At 37.8% G+C, this 22,176-nt stretch overlaps 1 protein-coding gene across 2 annotated transcripts in view; it reads left to right on the forward strand.

Annotated features, from left to right (window-relative positions):
- Positions 1-1,223: 1,223 nt before the first annotated feature.
- The window catches only part of LOC138851034 (DNA repair and recombination protein RAD54B-like), a 37,888-nt gene continuing 16,935 nt past the window's right edge, over positions 1,224-22,176 (forward strand). For both annotated transcript variants that reach the window (XM_070086793.1, XM_070086794.1), the window contains exons 1-5: positions 1,224-1,350; positions 5,231-5,353; positions 8,564-8,975; positions 12,428-12,527; positions 17,127-17,231. In XM_070086793.1, coding sequence (XP_069942894.1) covers positions 5,248-5,353; positions 8,564-8,975; positions 12,428-12,527; positions 17,127-17,231 — 723 coding nt within the window. In that variant the 5' untranslated portion in view covers positions 1,224-1,350; positions 5,231-5,247. The remainder of the gene's footprint in view (positions 1,351-5,230; positions 5,354-8,563; positions 8,976-12,427; positions 12,528-17,126; positions 17,232-22,176) is intronic.

Raw genomic sequence — 22,176 nt, forward strand, 5'->3', positions numbered from 1 at the left:
TGTTGTCCTGTTCACCTAGCAGCAAATAGGTACCTGGGTGTTAGTCGACTGGTGTGGGTCGCATCCTGGGGGACAAGATTAAGGACCCCAATGGAAATAAGTTAGACAGTCCTCGATGACGCATTGACTTTCTTGGGTTATCCTGGGTGGCTAACCCTCCGGGGATTAAAAATCCGAACGAAATCTTATCTTATCTTATCTTAGGGTCCTGCGAGCCTCAGTAGGTAGACACTGTGCTTGTCTATACAGGAACTTCAGTCTGGCATTCGCTTTCTTTATTACACTGTTCCCCATCAATGTGTTGGCCTCTGATTGTGGGTTCAGGCAAGGGGATCCACCTCACCTCTTAAGTTTATTTAAATAGTTACACAAATTATCAGACATAGTATATGTGTAAATTTCCTAGGATAACCTAATCTGGAACAATGTCTTTCCGTGGCTCTTTTCGGAGGAAACCTTTGTTTCATAATTCCCGCCCATATTTGGATATATTTCCCCGGACTTCTGGGAAGAGTTAAAACGCACCTAATAAATGAAGCTACAGACAGGGAGGAGAGTAATTTCTTGTGTAGCTAATATTCGTGTACCCATTATTGTAAGCTGATCCTCTCTTTAATGTTAATGTAAATAACTCAGTTTACTTTATCCCTATTGTATCTCCTTTTGTTATAATTGATTTTAACACAGTTGAGTTTACGTTTTACCTTTCAAGTTTAAAATAAGACATTACAAGGACCCCAATGGAAATAAGTCACTGTGATTTTTTTTTTTTTTTTTTTTTGGGGGGGGGGGGGGGGGGTTAACCTAGGTAATTTACTGTATGATGTTAGGGTTTATAAGGCCACTGACAGATTACACGATGTATTATAATAGCACTTTGTCATTTTTGTCTGACACTGTTGGGTTATCCTAGGTAATCTATACATATGCTGCTATGTATGAAAACCTATGTAACTGTATTTATATATACCTGTACCTAAATAAACTTGTTTATTTACTGGTGCTATGTATGATAATTTATGTAACTATTTATGTGTACCTATACCTGAATAAACTTACTTATGTGTATCTGTGACTAAATAAACTAACTCCAATTTTAATAAGTCACAATTTTTTTGTGTTAACCTGGGTAATCTACACATATGCTTCTATGTATAATAATTTATGTAACTGTATTTATGTGTACCTGAACTTGAATCAATTTACTAGGGTTCAATAAGAGGTAAGCTTTAATGACCCTTAACAACGCCAACAGTAACAGGAGTGAGCGGGAGGTTTGTTGCTGCTGCTGCTAAGTTGACCTAATTTTACACAATTTTGGATGATTATAATTGTCTTACATAATAATAAGTAAGTTTATTTAGGTATACGTAAGTACAGTTACACAAATTAGGTTAACTACAATTATCATACATAGCGATATATGTAAATTATTAATGGAATAAAGTCGCTGACTTTTCTGAAGTTAAACTAAGTAAGTTTATTCATGTATAGACAAATACAGTTACATAGATAAGATAAGATAAGATTTCGTTCGGATTTTTAACCCCGGAGGGTTAGCCACCCAGGATAACCCAAAAAAGTCAGTGCGTCATCGAGGACTGTCTAACTTATTTCCATTGGGGTCCTTAATCTTGTCCCCCAGGATGCGACCCACACCAGTCGACTAACACCCAGGTACCTATTTGCTGCTAGGTGAACAGGACAACAGGTGTAAGGAAATGTGTCGAATGTTTCCACCCGCCGGGAATCGAACCCGGGCCCTCCGTGTGTGAAGCGGGAGCTTTAGCCACCAGGCCACCATATATGTAGAGAACCTGGGATAACCCAAAAAGTCAGAGTGACTAATTTCCTTTGGGTAATTAAGTAAATAAATAAGTTTACTTAGGCACAGATATACATAAATATAATTATCATACATAGCGTAAATTACCTAGAGTAACCCAAAAAAAGTCAAAGTGATTTATTTCCATTGGATCCTTGTAATATATTATTTAAACCTTAAAAGTTAAAGCAGCTAAGTAACCTAACTGTGTGAAAATCAGTTACAATAAAAGGAGATATGTGTATACTGTACTAGAAATAGGTAAACCGAATAATTTACATTAACATTAAAGAGAGGATCAGCTTAAAGGAATAGGTACACCAATGTTAGCTATACAAGAAATCATTCTCCTCCCTTTTTGTAGCTTCATTCATTAAGTACCTTTTAGCTCTTCCTGAACTGGCTCGTGCTATGACAGACAGTCCATTCCGCTCCTTTATTACTGTACAGTTAAAGGTGTTTGAGGCCTGACAGCCTACTGTGGGTATTACAAAGTTGTGTTCGCTTCCACTAGTACCATACTGGTTTTGGTTCCCAACTTTGAGAAACTTGTTATGATATTCTGGATACTGCTTGTGAGCAATTTTATAAATATGTACGACTCAGCTTGTTCAGAAACTCCATGGAAATAAAAGATGCAAAAATTTGGAGCTCACTGCCTGAAAATACCAAAATTTCCCCTACTGCCATTGTCTTTACTAATAATGTTAAAAATTATTTTATTTTATTAACACATCAGCTGAATCCCACCAAGGCAGGGTGGCCTAAAAAAGAAAAACTTTCATCACCATTCACTCCATAACTGTACATGAATGATATACAATACCAACGATGAAAATTAGACACATTTGTGACATCTGGGTATCTTTAATTGTAGATATTTTGCCAACCAGTGGCTTTATCAATACAGATTCTAGGAAATAACTTGAAGACAGTAGAACTATATACAAAAGATGATGTAATCAGTCCCTCAGCCTTGGAGTTGCTGTGTAGAGTACCGTATTTGAAGAGATTATTATTATTATTATAATTTTGATTATAATAATAATAATAATAATAATGTACTGACAAAAATTATAATAATAACAATAGTAATAAATTTATTTTGACATGATACATGGTTGTACAAAGGAATATAATAGTTGAGTGTACATGCCAAAAGCAACTTGTATGCAAGTGCATTTTGGGTAAACTTAAAATTAACATACGATTAATAAGTTGAAAAGATTAGGAATAGGATTTATGCATTGTACATATATATTTGATCTGAGACACATCTAGACCTCACTTTGTAATACTCATGGAATATTTTTATTGAATTAAAGACCCATTAGTACTATGATTTTGTGTGCAATTTCAAGCTTATTTTAGCGAACCCTACTCACTTTACTAAGTTTAAATAAGATTGTATTAAGTTTAAATAAGATTGTAAAATAACTAACCACTAATACTTGTCTAGTTTTAAGTATAGTTACTATGTACCATTATCTTATGTATTAGGATTAGTTTGCCCAAAATGCCTCGGCATGATAGTGGCTATCTTTGTACTTAGCAAATCAAAATTGTAATTACACATTGTAACCTTTACAAAGAAATAAACTTTACTCTACTTTTCTTTACTTTACTTTACTTCTGTAATTAACAGGTACCCATTTGAATTTATAGGAGTACAATTACCATTAAACTAATCATTTCCCATCTATAATTACTGTATTTTATTTTTCAGTACCTGTGCTTCACTACATCTGCTTGCATCTTTTGCAACAGCTACTGTATTACTCTGCTAGTAATGACATATATTTTGTACTGTAACTTTACAGATTTCTCTTTAATTTAAAATTGATGTTTAACACACATCTTTCCCCCCTCAGTTTTTTACAAAACATTTTATGGTATAATTTATAACAAAAAAAAAAAAGGCACAATACCGTGACTGGAATGATACACAAATAACCCACACATAGAAGAGAGGAGCTTACAATGACGTTTCGGTCCGACTTGGACCATTTACAAAGTCACACAAAGTCAGTGTGACTTTGTAAATGGTCCAAGTCTGACCGAAACGTCGTCGTAAGCTCCTCTCTTCTAATGTGCGGGTTATTTGTGTATGGTATAATTTTTCTGGGATAAAATGTCTTTTCCAGTTTTCTAACAAGTGCATTTCCAGTGCTTTCTCTTTCTTTGTTGTAAATTTATGTTTTAATTTCAGTCTTTCTTTTGTTGCATGCCTCTGGATTTCCACTTTTTTCTTCAAGAAAATAATGCTAATTTTCTGTATAAAAAATGTTTCACCTTTTGTTGAAACACATGTTTATAAGTATTAATTGTCTCTTCAAAATATATATTTGTCCTTCAAGAATTACCTTGCATACTACAAGCACTATGCTTGTAACTACAATATAGTATAACGTATGTACTGTACATTAATATCCCATTGTGCTTATACAGTGCAACCTCGGTTATTGTCTTTAATTCGTTCCAGAGAGTCTGACGAAAACCGAATTCGACGAAAACTGAAGCAATATTTCTCATGAGAAATAATATAAATCCAATTAATTCGTTCCAGACGCTCAAAAATATTAACGAAAAATACATTTTATAGAGAATAACAATAGTTTTACATACAGAAAACAATGAGAAATAAATATAAAGCACTAATGAGATGGATAAATGAACATTTAAATCACTTTTACCTTTATTGAAGACTCTTGTTGGCGTATGGAAGACGGCAAGGAGGGAAGAGGGAGGAGAGGTTATCTCTACCACAATCACTACCACCCTCTACCATCATCACAACTACTACCACTCTCTACCACCATCACTACCACCCTCTACCACCATCACTACCACCCTCTACCATCATCACTACCACCCTCTACCACCATCACTACCACCTTCTACCACCATTGAACTGTATCGTGTTTCTTGCCTTTTTTTATCAAAGGGCTGGCATTCGGAACTTTCTTTGGCTCCATGGTGACTTATTTAGCAGTTGCACTCAAGCAAGCACAAAAAACAATGGCTTATTATGAAATGTTTCATATGAATGCGCAGGATAATGTTCACTCGACGAGAAACAAAGCCAGACTGACTCAGAATGCATGTGTGGGATGCTTTGTGTGGGCGCCTGCAGACAGATGTGTTTGGTACGGTGGACGAAAACCGAGGTGATGAATGAAAATTTGGGACAATATTTTGACGAAAAAAGTTGTCGAAAACCGAATTCGACAAAAACCAGGGCAAACAAAAACTGAGGTTCCACTGTATGTTATTTTTGTCTGTTGTGGTCAGGTAGGTGTTAGTGAAATATTTCTACTACTTGAAGACTGAATGTAGCTTAAAGGAAAAGAACTACAGTATTTATACTAAATCACTATCAAAAGTTAATGAGTTGTTTTGTTGCAGTTTGCAGCAAGGTGACAATGAGACGTTCAGCCGCTCCCTCACAACTACACAAGAGAGCAGCATTCAGTCCGCCATTTACTGGCCCTCAAGTTAAACGACAGTGTATAAATACACAGACTGGTGGTGAGAGCATTTATTTTCTAAATAATGTGCTGCTGTTTAAAATGGCAGTACAGTCAAACAATGGAATTCACATGCTTCATAATCTGCATATTTTGATTTATCAGTACTTTTACTGAAAGCCATTTCACACATAGCTTTGTTTATTACTGTTTTTTGTGCCTGTATTTTCTTGGCAAATGATCCCTAAATTGAAAATTAGCCATAAGATTTCATTGAAAATGTGATTATTCTTTCTTATTAATGTGATTATTAAACAGATTAGAACAATTTTTAAATATATATAGTATGGCTGTCTAAACCGTATAAATAATGTAGACATGCAAAATTTGCTTTTATCCACCTCCTGGAACCTAATTCATGCAATTCTCAGGGTTCAGATGTATGTAGAAACTTTCAAAAGTGGCTGAAACTTCCACTATAAGTTACATTTCAAGGGTCAAACTTGGCAGTTACAGAGACTTTTATAACAACAACCATGTTCACTCTGATGGTCAGTGATTGTTTTCCTAGTATCCAGGAGGCATATATTTATTTTATAGAGATTATTTTGGGCGCTGCAGAGGCTGATGTTTCCAAATCCAGGTGCAGATTCTCTTTTCAGTTTTTTAGTGGAACTCTAAAAAACTTGAAGAATTGTTTGATCAACATATATGAACAGTTATTTAATTAGTAAGCAGATTTATCATTGTGTGTATTGTGTACTATACAGCGGAAAGTTTTAAGGAGGCAAGGAAGGCAACTTTAGTGAAGTATGTGCAGGTCATGAAGTTCAATATAATGTACCCACCATCAAGCAGTATGGTAAAAATGTAGGAAGCTGGCTGGGAAATGCTACTGAGCCCTTTGTACTGTATCGTATCTTGTTTAAGAAAACTAGAAAAATTTGTCGGCTCCTTTTGATGATTTATTATGGTTTCAATATTTAAACATTGGTGATTTCACCCACTTTGAGCCCTATTTTCAGCCAATTCTGTTGTTCCAGTCACCCAAACTCATTGTTTCATTAGTATTCCTTCTGTTCTATCGACTGGGTACAACAAACTGCCCAATCAAGTGATCAGAAATCGGTAATTTGGCCAGTTTCACACAAAATTAAAAAATTGACAATTTGAAAATAGGGTTCAGAATAAACAATGTAGACATTCCTGGCACTGAAAAAAAATATTTTCTCTGTTTATTAGTCACGTCTCCAGGCCTCTCTTGTATTATGCTTGCTGTCCATTTTGAATTTCTCTTCTCAAAAAATAGAAGATTTATTGCTACGCAGACTACTGCACTATTGTAATAATTGTATAAATAATGTCAGTGCATTCCTAAATGCACATTAGAGTGGCCGGTTGGACACGTATTAGATGAGTAATGTCATATGTGTACTCTGGAATATCAGCAAAAATCGAATGTTTCCACTACTTTGAGCTCAATTTCAAGCTATATTCAGTCCTGAAACCAAACAAAATCATCTTTATTTTGTAATGTATCTTCCATTCTATCAAAAGAGACCAAGAAACCAATAATACAACCATAAAAACCATACAAAAATGCACTGCAAATTCTCTGTTTTAAACAAAGAACACAGTCAAAGGCTTTCCCATTATGCATTGCTTGGTGCAGGATTTTTTTTATATAGGGTGCACACTTACTTCATAGACCCATTCTCTCACTTCTAGGCCCAAATTTACTGTTCACATCTTATCTGAGTGAACTGAGTCATGTCGTAGAACTACAGGACCGACCCTGGCTTCAACTGTAGTAGTACTATGGGACCAACCCTGAAAAGGTTAAATATTGGCATACATATTTTCTACTGCTTGTACTTTAAATTCTGAAGATTGAGACACTTATGCAGCATATGGGAATCTTTATTCAGGAAACGTTTCGCCACACAGTGGCTTCATCAGTCCAATACAAAGAGGAAGGCGTAAGGAGAGGAGGAGAATGAGGTAATCAGTCCCTCAACCTGGAGTCGATGTGTTCAGTCCATCAATCTTGTAGAATGTACAGCATAGGGCCGTAGACGTGGCTTATATACTGTAGTGAGGTGACGTGAAGCAGATGGAGGCGGGGTCATAGTGGTACCATCCACTAGTCGAAGTAGGTCTTCGTCCAAAGGTTGAACAAGTGTTGAAGAATTCTTTGTAACAAGACCCCATGATGCTGCCGTGTCTGACAGTTGTGATGAATGGTTTGAAAAACCGACAAGTTGAAGATTGAGACACTTATGCAGCATATGGGAATCTTTATTCAGGAAACGTTTCGCCACACAGTGGCTTCATCAGTCCAATACAAAGAGGAAGGCGTTGAGGGACTGATTACCTCATTCTCCTCCTCTCCTTACGCCTTCCTCTTTGTATTGGACTGATGAAGCCACTGTGTGGCGAAACGTTTCCTGAATAAAGATTCCCATATGCTGCATAAGTGTCTCAATCTTCAACTTGTCGGTTTTTCAAACCATTCATCACAACTGTCAGACACGGCAGCATCATGGGGTCTTGTTACAAAGAATTCTTCAACACTTGTTCAACCTTTGGACGAAGACCTACTTCGACTAGTGGATGGTACCACTATGACCCCGCCTCCATCTGCTTCACGTCACCTCACTACAGTATATAAGCCACGTCTACGGCCCTATGCTGTACATTCTACAAGATTGATGGACTGAACACATCGACTCCAGGTTGAGGGACTGATTACCTCATTCTCCTCCTCTCCTTACGCCTTCCTCTTTGTATTGGACTGATGAAGCCACTGTGTGGCGAAACGTTTCCTGAATAAAGATTCCCATATGCTGCATAAGTGTCTCAATCTTCAACTTGTCGGTTTTTCAAACCATTCTTCACACTTTAAATTCTGCTTTCTCACAAGTACTTACTGATTGTGAAATTACTCTAATTCTCTATATTACAAATTTTTACACAAACAACCCGCACATAGAAGAGAGGAGCCTACGACGACATTTCGGTCCGACTTGGACAATTTCGGTCCAAATCAGACCGAAACGTCGTCATAGGCTCCTCTCTTCTACGTGCTGATTGTTTGTGTATTGTTCCAGTCACGGTATTGTGCCTTTTTGTTATTTACAAATTTTTGTTTCTTGGGTCTGTATCAGCAAGATAAATTTGTCAAATGTCAGATGATTTTGTTTGGGATAATTAAAAATTTGCTACACTGAATATGATGCTAATATAGTTATTCTAATTTCACACATTCTAGAATCAAGTGTACCCTTTCTTAAGACAAAAGAGGGCCCGCTTCGAAGTCCTTCGGACATCCTGTCTTTGATTAAGAATCCAGATGCTACACTGGGTACTGCTAGTAGCAGCTCTGCTAGTCACTGCACTAAAAGTTCAGATCATGGAACTTCATTACCTGAGCCTGATAACAAGCAAGACAGGCTACATAATGCTCCAGGCCAAGATACACTGTTGTCTCCATTGCAGGAAACTGGCAGCAATGTACTAAATATCTCTTGTAGCCATAATAATAAACTTCCAGGAAGGCACTTCCATGTACCATCAACAAAGTTAACTGGATATGGAAGACCATGGCAAAAACCAGAGATGAACCAAGGGCATTGTCTTTATAGTGCTTCAGCAGAAGAGAATCAGGAGCCTCAAAAAATAAAGTAAGAGACAATTCACTACCTCATAAAATGACCACTGAAATTCCTTTCTTGTCTTATTAATGATACTAGGCAAATAAAGTTAAGCAGTTAGTTTCCTGATTAGTGGACAGAGGATTGAACCTCCACAACTTATTCAGCATGACCCATGTAAGTTTAGCGCTTCATGTAATGTATTTCCTCCTATTGCTGTAACTTTGTCGTACTCTAGCAAAGCCTTACCATGACAGTAAGCAATGTTTTGAGGTTTAATTTTGTTTTTATTTATTTTTATTTTAATCATTAAGGGTGTCAAACCAGGTAAGAACCAGGAATAATGGATTTAAGTTGGATAAATTTAGATTTAGAAAGGACATAGGTAAGTACTGGTTTTCTAACAGAGTTGTAGATGCGTGGAACAGTCTTCCCAGTGGGGTGATAGAGGCTAGGACCTTGGGTAGCTTTAAGAAGAGACTGGACAAATATATGAGTGGGAGGGGCTGGGTTTGATTGGTGTCAAGGGGTACGGGAGTTATTTCTTGAGTAGCTTTAGGTAGATGTCATTTTGATAAGGACCTGCCTCGTATGGGCCAGTAGGCCTTCTGCAGTGTTCCTACATTCTTATGTTCTTAACTGTCTAATTTTCAACAGTTTCCTTCATTAATTTTACATTGTTCATGATTTTGATTTTTAGTACAGGTGTTCAGAAATGTTCTGTCCTAATTTTAAATGCATTCATTGATGCTAAATAAAAAAACAGCAGTTTTTTTTTTTTTTTTAATAAATTTCTCTATAATACTTGCCCAAGGACTCTTAATGTCATATTTTGTGTCAAAATTTGTTCTTAATTGTTTGAAATATGGGTCATAACCATGTTTAACTAGATTTTTGGTAATAAGACAGCCAGTACAAAACAAAAAAAATCATTATTATTAATTTATTAGTTAGTATTTTTTATTTTTTATGCCTATTTCTTCATTTATTAACCCTTTGACTGTTTTCGACGTATAAATACGTCTTACGAGCCAATGTTTCTGACATACAGTGGACCCCCGCTTAACGATCACCTCCAAATGCGACCAATTATGTAAGTGTATTTATGTAAGTGCGTTTGTACGTGTATGTTTGAGGGTCTGAAATGGACTAATCTACTTCACAATATTCCTTATGGGAAAAAATTCGGTCAGTACTGGCACCTGAACATACTACTGGAATGAAAAAAGTTCGTTAACCGGGGGTCCACTGTACTGTATACTCAATAATTCTAGCGGCTTCAAATCAAGCGGGAGAAAGCTGGTAGGCCCACATGTGAGAGAATGGGTCTGTGTGGTCAGTGTGCACCACATAAAAAAAATCCTGCAGCACACATTGCGTAATGAGAAAAAAAAAACTTGATTGTTTTTTTGGAATAAAACGCCGACTTTGAGGTGTATTTTCGTATAGTATTTATCGTTGTATTCGCGTTTTCATGGTCTTAGGTGATAAAATGGAAAACATATTACAGAAGTAGAGATGATTTTCATTTCTTTGACAATGAAAACGACCTTGAAACTGAGCTCAAAGTAGCGGAAATGTTCGATTTTTACCAATGTTCAGGAGTAAATAAATCACACCACACGTCCAATACACGTCAACTGGGGAGTTTAATATTCTTTCACTAGTGCACTGATATTATTTATACCATTTTTACAATAATGCAGTAGTCTGCATAACAGTAAATTTTGTATTTTTTGTATGAATAAAAAATCAAAATAGAAAGCAATAATAATATAAGAGCAGCCTAGAGATGTGACTAATGAACAGAGCATATGTTATTTTAGTGCCACGAATGTCTACCTTGTTTATTCTGGACCCTATTTTGAAATTGGCATCTTTTTTAGTTTGCGTGAAATTGGCCAAATTGCCAATTTCTGACCACCATATTGGGTAGTCCAAATTAGTAAATGGGAGGTTTCTTGTACTCAGCTGATAGATAAAATGGAGTTCTAAAGAAATAGCTATGAGTTTGGTCAACTGGAACAATGGAATTGGCTGAAAATAGGGCTCAAATTCGGCGAAATCGCCAATACGCTTATGTCGCCGAGACCGCTAAATTCGCAGGAGCATAATTCCATGAGTTTTCGACCAAATTTTGAACTTTTGGTGTCATTACCATCGGGAAAATATTCTCTATCATTTCATAAGAAAAAATAATTTTTTTTTTAAAAATTGAGCGACATAGAATGACAGTTTCAGAGAGGGGCCTGAAACAGTCAAAGGGTTAAAGATATGTTAGTAGAAGCAGAATATTCAAATGGCTTCAGGGAGAAATCCAAATATTTTTCCTCTGTCTTTTTATGTATTCTGAGGCTGTGAGTCCTCACAATTTATATTAAAGGTCTTAAAGATCATTATTATTTTTCAAATTAATAGTAAGAAAATAGAGAAGTCCTTTTAGGGATTTAACGTGCTGTTGGTGTACGATCAAAGTACTATTTGTTTATGATCTCTTAGCTGGGCTTGATTCCTGTACACGGGACACGGACAGTGCAGTGGTGATGCTCTGAAGGATGTGTTGAGACGTTGTAGTTCAAGGTGTTATTAGATTTGTGATTTCCACACATTTTTGGCAAGATAACTATTGAGTAAATAATGATGACTGCATTTCCTTTGAGTCATCCTACCTTGGCAGGAAACAGCCAATGTAGAAATAAAATGTAGTAGCTATACAGTATTTAGTATATTTTTGGAGAAATTTTGTTAGATGAACGTATTTTCCGTGACTCCTGTAGTATGCATAGCATTTTGCTAATATTTGATGAAATGAAGCCACAAACAAATGTTTGCAGTTGCTGAAATGTAAAAAAAAAGAAAAGTGTTTTTTGTGACCTAATGAACTGTTGGAGTGTGAGTAGGATAATATTTTGTGAAGGGATTCAGGGAAACCAGTTAACCAGGCTTGAGTCCTGGAGGTGGAAAGTACAATGCCTATACTTTAAAGGAGGGGTTTGGGATATTGGCTGTTTGGAGTGGCATCTAAACTGTTGTATCTGGGCGCCTCTGCAAAGGTAGTGATTATGTGTGGATGACGGTGAAAATGTTTCTTTTTGGGGTTTCCCCGCCTCGGTGGGAGATGGCTGACATGTTGTAAAAAATAATAATATAATAATCATTATTTCTACAGGTACATGTACAATATATACTACTACATAGAAAGCCCCTTGTTATGCAGAGCATTTTGGGTAAATTAGGTTAGTTTTGTCCCCAGGATGCGACCCGCACCAGCCAGTCTATTTTACTACTAGGTGAACAGGGACAGCAGGTGTTTTAAGGAAACATGTCCTGATGTTTCCACCTGTACTGAGGATCGAACCACAGACCTCAGTGTGTGAGCTGAGTGCACTAGCAAAAGTATAGGAATACATTAGTCAAAGATTGTTAATGTATAAAATGTATACAATATTGGATTTTTTGTACAAGTTGTCTACATTTTTCAGATATTATTCGGTAGTTTGGTGCAAGCTTTCTCGAAAGAAACACAAGAATTGGGAAGGTGATGCAGTGTTGATTGTGAAAAACAGATCGGTCATCCTGAAGGTAGCCACTGAGAAGGCCTCTAGTAGTACTGTACATAAATTGTTCTCTATACTTGACACAGCTGAGATCTTTTTTATGCTCAGAATTTTTTTTTTTTTGAGGAAGTAATTAGCTTTTTCTTTATATTGCAAAGGTAATACTATACACCTTTTCATGTTGATAAATTAGACACATGTGCAACTCTTGGGTATCTTTATTGAGGAAACGTTTCGCCACACAGTGGCTTCATCAGTCCATACATAGGAGAAACTTGAAGAACAGGAGGAGAATGAGGTAATCAGTCCCTCAACCTTGAGTCGATGTGTTCAGTCCATCAATCTTGAGTAGAAGGAGGGTTTCAGTGTGGAAATGAATAGATTAAATCTGAGTAATTACTAGAGAAGTTAGAGCAAAAAGGGTTTATTGTTAAATATCTTTGGAAGTTGAAAAGAGAATCATAATTGTAAGATTCAAGAATCATGTGATTAAACAAATTAGATCAGATAGCTGCTTCATATAGTTCTGTTTGTTTGTCATAAAGAGGATTTAGAGAGAAGATTTTTCGTAGAATGCATTTCTAAACTTTTAGGAGCCTTGAAACAATGAAAGAGTAATTGTTGACTTTTAGATGCTAAATGAGATTATTTTTAGAGAGGGGAGATATGTATACTTTGAAAAAGTGCTTGAAGATGTAAGTAGAATGATAAAGGAGCCATGATTGAGAATGTATAGAAAGGTTTAATTTATATTTACATGATTTTGCTAAAAGAGGAAATAATAAGTACTATCTACTTGGAAATGATGTAGCCTTTAAATGTACAGAGTTTATTTATAATGTTTATTGTCAGATAAAGAGGAAGGGAGACTTCGGATCTGGATACATGTTAAAGGCACATGAGAATGGCAGATCACTTCTGTTGAAGTACAGGAAGTAGTAAAGGTCAGATGGATACAAGGACAATAAATGAAAGAGATAAGCATCTTATAAGCATAGTAGGAAACCCTGTTCAATCAGCATTTAACACCATTTGTGAAGAAGATGTGCTTTAGCATTCATGGATATAGTGATTATTCTAAATATTAGGAAATTGTCAGTTTAAATAAGTACATTTATGGTGTTCATTGTCAGTATAGATCTGTGTTACAGGAAATGTGTGCAAAATCGAGAGAAAGGAGTGCTTTGAGTCTTAATATGGTTGTTTAAGATGGTAAAACTTGGGACAAATGTACTTAGCATATTCATCTTTTAAAAAAAGGGTAGAAGTGATGAAGAGAAAGATATTATGGATAAAAGAGAGAATTAAAGAAGCAGGTGGCCCAAAAAAGAACTTCACAATTCACTCACACTGTTGAGAATGCTTTACACTACAATTTTTAAACTGAACATAAACCTTTAGGGGTGAGGCATTACTATCTAAGAAAGTCCCTGAGAACATAAATGGGATTTGTCACATCAACAGACGTAGAGTATTAAAACATTTGATACTTAAAAGGTCATTTGGGAAGCCCTGAAGAAAAATCTTTGATTAACTTTTAAATCGTTTCACTGAGATAGAGAAGTCCCGTGATTCTCTCTACATGTCTGAACACTAACAAACCTTCTCAGCCTGCAGGAAGACAGTTTGATCGTCCTGAACAAATAGTTCGTGCATTATATTCAAAATGACAGACATGACATCCGCCAGCCTTCTCGGGATAAACATTCATAATGTTCACAAATAAGGGTGGGATATAGCTCTGAGTATTTATTTGCCTATGTTGAAAAATGTATCACAGAGCTAAGTACCCCTCACTTGCAGCATGTCTAGTTCCTTTTATAACATGCAAAGGCACTAAAATGAATGCAAATTATAAACGAATCAGTCTTTCATATAATTGTACCTGTAAACTGTTTGTATTCACTAACCTTTGACAAAAATTCACAAAGTACTGCAACTGTTCAGAGATTCCCAAGGCAGGCTTTAGGAAAGTAGACTGTGACACTCGTTTATGTGACATCATTTGAACAGATTTGCAAGACCTTGGCATTTATGATTTAAACCCATCTATAAATATATTAAACAACACGTGACATTGCAATCATGTCTAGAGTACTTTACTGAAGATAATATTCTCTTCGAGTATACTCTAATTGAGCCTAAGATTGAAGAAATCTTTCTTTCAGTAACTAGCCTTCAACAAGACTGAATCTGATGTCACCTGTATGCTTTCAATCATATTTAAAGACTGAGCCTTAATCTAAATACTAGTTGCAAAGTCGACTGTAAACACTGGAATCACTACCTTCCAAAGTGCCTTGTTCATCTGCTTCCCTTTCTGATGACACTAATTCTTCATAAGAACTTCCTAAAGGGATATACAGACTATTAATTTTGATCTTTTGTAGCTTGCAAAGAAGAAAAAGTGAATGCCCCGCAAAGGTAACTTACTCTTATACATTATAAAAGATTAGGTGCACTCCAAAATTAAAATCAGTTGAGACAGAGCTATGCATAAGGTGCTACTTTCATTTTGGGAGTGGACTGTCACGGATCGCCCATCACAATGGTGAATCTAGATTTAAAAAAGATGGGTATTCTCTTGGCCTGTGAGACAATAACTTCTTTTCTTCATCAACATTAAAATAACGTTTACAAGCCTTATGGGGTGAGCGTGGTGATGGACATTGACAAGCACATAACAGGAAATGGAGGCAGGACGTTCATAGGCGAAAGGGCATGGTGGTGTGATATAATGCAGACAGATGGTATTAATTGGAGAATTAAGACAGGACACCTGGGATTACAAGACGCTCATCCAGAGCACTGAGGGAAGCGTTGCATCGACACGAGTGGTCTTAACATGTAGAGAGAGATGGAGGTAAGTAGGGAGAAGTGGAAATAAGAGTGAGTCAGCCAAGTAAAGGAAGGAGCAGCAGAGGTAGGTGCCCACTAGGAGAGCAGTTGGAGGGGAGGGGGTAAAAGAGAAGGAACGAAGAGCAGAGAGGAAGACACCAGCAGGAAAGGTGAGGAAGGTTGAAGGAGGAAAGAGAGACAAATGGGGTTTAATACTTGGGTGTCTGAAGTTTGGAGCAATTTACATTTAAGAAGGATCTCAGGGAAACCGGCAAAGGGCTCGGAGTTGAGTTTGGAGAGGAAGTACAGTGCCTGCAGTCTGGAAGGAGGGGAAGTGCAGTTTAAAGCAGAAGACCTCTAGGAGGCATGATGGAGTGAATGAGAGAATTGTATTTTTGTGCTCCCTAAGTCCTGTGAGAGAATCGACCGTTGAGTATTAAAACAAAAAAAAAAAAAAAACTGGGGGATATGGTGGACTTTCATATCATGAGTGTTAGTCTTCTGAAGTAACTGTCTAGATGGAGATTTTGAATTGAAAGACTAGAAATGTAGGGAAAAAATAGTGGTTCAGACTAAAAAGAAAAAAACTTTCTTACAATCATAATGGGAATATCAAAAAAATAAATGAATTTCTAACTTTTAAGGAACTGAGTAATACATCGATGGCAACGGAGGAAAAGGAGAAAGAATACTTTTACAAGCATGATGGCAAAAGTAGTGTGCTACATCCACTGTGCATATTGCATGCGGATGATTAATGTATCTAGGGTGGACATGACATCACAGATAGATCTTTCATGTTTGAACTTAATGAAGCACATTATAGACTCAGAAGAGTTGGAGACTAGATCATGAGCCACAGACAAAGATAGTCATCCATATCCTAGCATGTGAAGTGACAGTGAAAAGTCTCAAGTTTTGAAAGTTAAAAATGGAGACGAAACAAATACACTGAAAAGGTATTTAGAATAATATTTCCTTGGAAGGAAGATTGTCCAGAGAAAGTCGAAAGATTTTCATGAAACACTTATCCTTTCTCAAGAAATCAGGCTCTCTGGAATAAAGCACTCATTCCCAAAATTTCTTTAATTATAGTTTATGCGGTAGACATGTACCAAAGAGTGATTATGTGATTGTAATTTTTCAGTTCTGAATAAAATGACTTCCTCCCTTTAGTTGGTTATTTGTGATTATCTCCCTTTCTAGAAATTGGAGACCCTATGGTTTAGGATACATCTAACAGATATAATAATAGTATATGGTAGTATTTTAATGCTAAATTTTTTACAAGAATTCTTCATAGCTTGCTTAGGCAGGTACAGTTTGCTACTTTTGTGGTTGATTATAGAATAGTTTCAAGTGAGGTTTATCAGAAGTGAACCTCTTCTTGGAAAGGATTGCCTCATTTGTCAAAGCGACTTATGAACCCATGCAGTTCATATTTCTGGTCTTTCTTTTTTTTTTAATAATTCGCATCTCACGAGCAGTATGACCAAAGGGAAGAAAGTCCCAAAACTAGTGAATATAAAGTGCTGTTGAAGATCTGACCTAAGTCAGGAATAGCACCTGGAAAAGTAGAGCCAAAAATGATATGATAGAATGTCAAAAATGTTATAATCTGGGTCATCATTTAACCATGATGTCTGTGCCCTTCTTGAACGGCAGCTAGGGAGAAAATAATGAATGTATTTTCTTTTGGAAGCTCTACCTTGGGGGAAATGACATTTACCTTTAAAATGTATAGGCAGTTCTAAAAATTTTATAAAATGTTTACTTGAACTCCCAGGATATAGAGGGAAAGGAGATTGGCCGTGGATCTGGATACATGTTAAAGGATTTATCATCACTGGAGAATGGCAGTACACTTCCTGTTGGAAGTAAGGAAGTTGAGGTTAGTTATTAGTGTCTGGAATATAAGGTACAATAATATGAAACTGAGATTAATGCATCTTGATAAGCATATGTTACAAAGAAAACCCTGTTCAAATCAGTTTCATCTCTTTATCACCATTTGTGAAAAAATTTCCAATGTTCTTTTTAGCATCTCATTGTGTATTATAGATTTGACTTTATTCTCTCTAACTATATTAGGAAATCTTTGTCAGTTATAACATACAGTACACTTTATGGTAACCCTTTCATTGTCAGTCACTTAGATCTGTGTGACTGGGGTCATTGATGCTGCTATAGATCTATGCATAATCTCTTGCTTCTTACAAGAGAAAAGACTGAGTGCTTTGAGTCTTAATATGGTTTGTTTTTTAATGATGGTACAAGCTTGGTTACTCTTTACTGTACTCTCTCCAGCATATTTTCATCTTTAAATAACAAAAAAAGGCACAATACCATGACTGGAACGATACACAAATATTTTTTTTTATTATCATCATCACACTGGCCGATTCCCAAAAAGGCAGGGTGGCCCAAAAAAGAAAAACTTTCACCATCATTCACTCCATCACTGTCTTGCCAGAAGGGTGCTTTACACTACAGTTTTTAAACTGCAACATTAACACCCCTCCTTCAGAGTGCAGGCACTGTACTTCCCATCTCCAGGACTCAAGTCCGGCCTGCCGGTTTCCCTGAACCCCTTCATAAATGTTACTTTGCTCACACTCCAACAGCACGTCAAGTATTAAAAACCATTTGTCTCCATTCACTCCTATCAAACACGCTCACGCATGCCTGCTGGAAGTCCAAGCCCCTCGCACACAAAACCTCCTTTACCCCCTCCCTCCAACCTTTCCTAGGCCGACCCCTACCCCGCCTTCCTTCCACTACAGACTGATACACTCTTGAAGTCACTCTGTTTCGCTCCATTCTCTCTACATGTCTGAACCACCTCAACAACCCTTCCTCAGCCCTCTGGACAACAGTTTTGGTAATCCCGCACCTCCTCCTAACTTCCAAACTACGAATTTTCTGCATTATATTCACACCACACATTGCCCTCAGACATGACATCTCCACTGCCTCCAGCCTTCTCCTCGCTGCAACATTCATCACCCATGCTTCACACCCATATAAGAGCGTTGGTAAAACTATACTCTCATACATTCCCTTATTTGCCTCCAAGGACAAAGTTCTTTGTCTCCACAGACTCCTAAGTGCACCACTCACCCTTTTCCCCTCATCAGTTCTATGATTCACCTCATCATTCATAGACCCATCCGCTGACACGTCCACTCCCAAATATCTGAATACGTTCACCTCCTCCATACTCTCTCCCTCCAATCTGATATCCAGTCTTTCATCACCTAATCTTTTTGTTATCCTCATAACCTTACTCTTTCCTGTATTCACTTTTAATTTTCTTCTTTTGCACACCCTACCAAATTCATCCACCAATCTCTGCAACTTCTCTTCAGAATCTCCCAAGAGCACGGTGTCATCAGCAAAGAGCAACTGTGACAACTCCCACTTTATGTGTGATTCTTCATCTTTTAACTCCACGCCTCTTGCCAAGACCCTCGCATTTACTTCTCTTACAACCCCATCTATAAATATATTAAACAACCACAGTGACATCACACATCCTTGTCTAAGGCCTACTTTTACTGGGAAATAATTTCCCTCTTTCCTACATACTCTAACTTGAGCCTCACAATCCTCGTAAAAACTCTTCACTGCTTTCAGTAACCTACCTTCTACACCATACACCTGCAACATCTGCCACATTGCCTCCCTATCCACCCTGTCATACACCTTTTCCAAATCCATAAATGCCACAAAGACCTCTTTAGCCTTATCTAAATACTGTTCACTTATATGTTTCACTGTAAACACCTGGTCCACACACCCCCTACCTTTCCTAAAGCCTCCTTGTTCATCTGCTATCCTATTCTCCGTCTTACTCTTAATTCTTTCAATAATAACTCTACCATACACTTTACCAGGTATACTCAACAGACTTATCCCCCTATAATTTTTGCACTCTCTTTTGTCCCCTTTGCCTTTATACAAAGGAACTATGCATGCTCTCTGCCAATCCCTAGGTACCTTACCCTCTTCCATACATTTATTAAATAATTGCACCAACCACTCCAAAACTATATCCCCACCTGCTTTTAACATTTCTATCTTTATCCCATCAATCCCGGCTGCCTTACCCCCTTTCATTTTACCTACTGCCTCACGAACTCCCCCCACACTCACAACTGGCTCTTCCTCACTCCTACAAGATGTTATTCCTCCTTGCCCTATACACGAAATCACAGCTTCCCTATCTTTCTTCATCAACATTTAACAATAACCCGCACATAAAAGAGAGAAGCTTATGATGACGTTTTGGTCCGACTTGGACCATTGACAAAGTCACACTAACCAGAAATGGAGCAGGACGGCTATATATAGGCAGAAAGAGGTGGTGGTGGTAGTAGTAGTAGTAGTAGTAGTACAAGAATGGTATATAATACTGACAAGATGAAATTAAGACATGCGCAACACCTGGGCATCCCTATCATAGACGTTTCTCCATCCAGCCAGCCACTGGATGGCGAAACGTCCACAACAAAGACAACCAGACACCGCACATGTGTCTTAATTTCATCAGTAGTTGTAGTAGTAGTAGAAGAGGTAGTAGTAGTGGTAGAAGTGGGAAATAAGGAAGACGAGCCAGCCAAGTACAAAGGAAGGGGAGCACTGCAAGAGAGCTAGGTGCCCACTGAGGGAGAGCAAGTGCACAGAGGCGCGTGAAAGGGGAAGTGGTGAAATAAATGAAGAAGGAACAGAAACACGAGACAGAAGAGAGAAAGACAACCCAGAGGAGAAAAGGAAAGAGGAAAGGGGAAGAGGGAGAAGAAGAAAAAGAAAAAGAAAAAATGAGGAGTCAGGTTAAGTCACGGGTGTTCTGAAGTTTGGAGCATTTTACAATGTAGTGGGAGAGGAAGGCATCTACAGAGATGAAACCAGGGCTAAGGTTCATACAAGGAAAGTTGTGTATTAGAGAGGATTCAACTAGACGGCGACTGTTCGAGTTGGAAGTGGGGAAGACCGTTTTAGCAGAAGACCAGTCAATAGGATGGCTATGATCTCTGACGTGACAGAAAAGAGAATTGTATTTTTGTGCTCCCTAAGTCTGTCAGAAAGAGATCGACCAGTTTCTCCGAAGTATTGAAGAGGACAGGAGGAGCAAGAAATAGAGTAGACACCAGGAACATCTGTAGAGGGAGGAGAGGTATGAACGAGATTAGTGCGAAGAGTGTTAGTCTGGCGGAAGGTAAGCTTGATGTCTAAGGGACGGAGAGAATTGTTGAGATTAGAAAGACCAGAAATGTAGGGAAAGCAGAGGATAGAAGAGTTCCCAGGAGTAGAGAGTTTGGGAGAGAAGAAATTGCATTTAGCACATGAGAGGGCAGAGTCTATGAAATGGGAAGGGTAGCCAAGACGGGAAAACGAATTATGAAGAGTGGAAATTTCTGCTGGAAGGAACTGAGGATCACAGATGCGGAGGGCACGGAGAAAGAGGGAGATAAGAACACTTTTCTTGACAGGGGAAGCATGATAGGAAAAGTAGTGAATGTACATGCCACTGTGCATAGGTTTTCGGTAAACGGAAAAGGAAAAACCTGTATTTGAGCGGTGGACATGGACATCAAGGAAAGGAAGCAAGGAATTAGATTCCCATTCAGCTTTAAACTTAATGGAAGGGGCAAGATTATTAAGAGCTTCAAGAAAAGGTTGGAAGAGACTAGAGTCATGAGGCCACAGAGCAAAGATATCATCCACATAGCGGAGCCAGAGTGAAGGTTGCACATCGAGGGTAGGAAGAAGAACAGTCTCGAAGTATTCCATGTAAAGATTAGCAAGGACAGGAGAGAGAGGAGAGCCCATAGCGACACCGAAGGTTTGAGAATAATATTTCCCTTGGAAGGAAAAGGAGTTAGTCCACACAGAGGCGGATAAGATCAAGAAAGACATCAGTAGGTATAGGGAGATGAAGAAACCCTTCATGGGCCTTCTCTCTAAGGAAATCAAGGACATCATCAAGAGGGACATTGGTGAAGAGGGACTCAACGTCAAGACTATGCATCTTACAGGTTGGGAGAGAGTGAACCCGTTCAATGAAGTCTTGAGAGTGACGGAGGTGGGCAGGAGAAAAAGTACCAAGAAAGGGAGTGAGGGTTAGTGTGACTTTGTCAATGGTCCAAGTCGGACCGAAACGTCGTCGTAAGCTTCTCTCTTTTATGTGCGGGTTATTTGTGTATTTTCATCTTTACTGAAATTTGGAGACCAAACCTTGATGGCATATTCAAGATACAGTCTAACAAGTATATTATAGTCAGTATGGTATGTGGTGTTTTGTGCTCAAAGTTTCTAGCTGTGAAGCCTAGTATTCTCTTAGCTTTGCTGCTGAGGCAGGTACTGTTTGCTACTTTTGTGGTTGCTTTCTTGAGGGAGGTTCCTTGATGCTGGTGAGAGGCTTTTCATCCAAGGAAGTGAAATTATCCTCCCTTAATTGCATTGAACCGGATTGCCTCCCATTTGCCAAGATGCTGTATGAACCCTATGGGTTCAATATTTCTTTCTAATTTTTTTTTTTTTTTAACAAGTCGGCCGTCTCCCACCGAGGCAGGATGACCCAAAAAGAAAGAAAATCCCCAAAAAGAAAATACTTTCATCATCATTCAACACTTTCACCTCACTCACACATAATCACTTGTTTTGCAGAGATGCTCAGAGCACAACAGTTTAGAAGCATATACATATAAAGATACATAACATATCCCTCCAAACTGCCAATATCCCGAACCCCTCCTTTAGAGTGCAGGCATTGTATTTCCCATTTCCAGGACTCAAGTCCGGCTGTATAAAAATAACTGGTTTCCCTGAATCCC

This window comes from Cherax quadricarinatus, chromosome 19 (genome assembly GCF_038502225.1).
Source record: "Cherax quadricarinatus isolate ZL_2023a chromosome 19, ASM3850222v1, whole genome shotgun sequence".
Taxonomy (NCBI): domain Eukaryota; kingdom Metazoa; phylum Arthropoda; class Malacostraca; order Decapoda; family Parastacidae; genus Cherax; species Cherax quadricarinatus.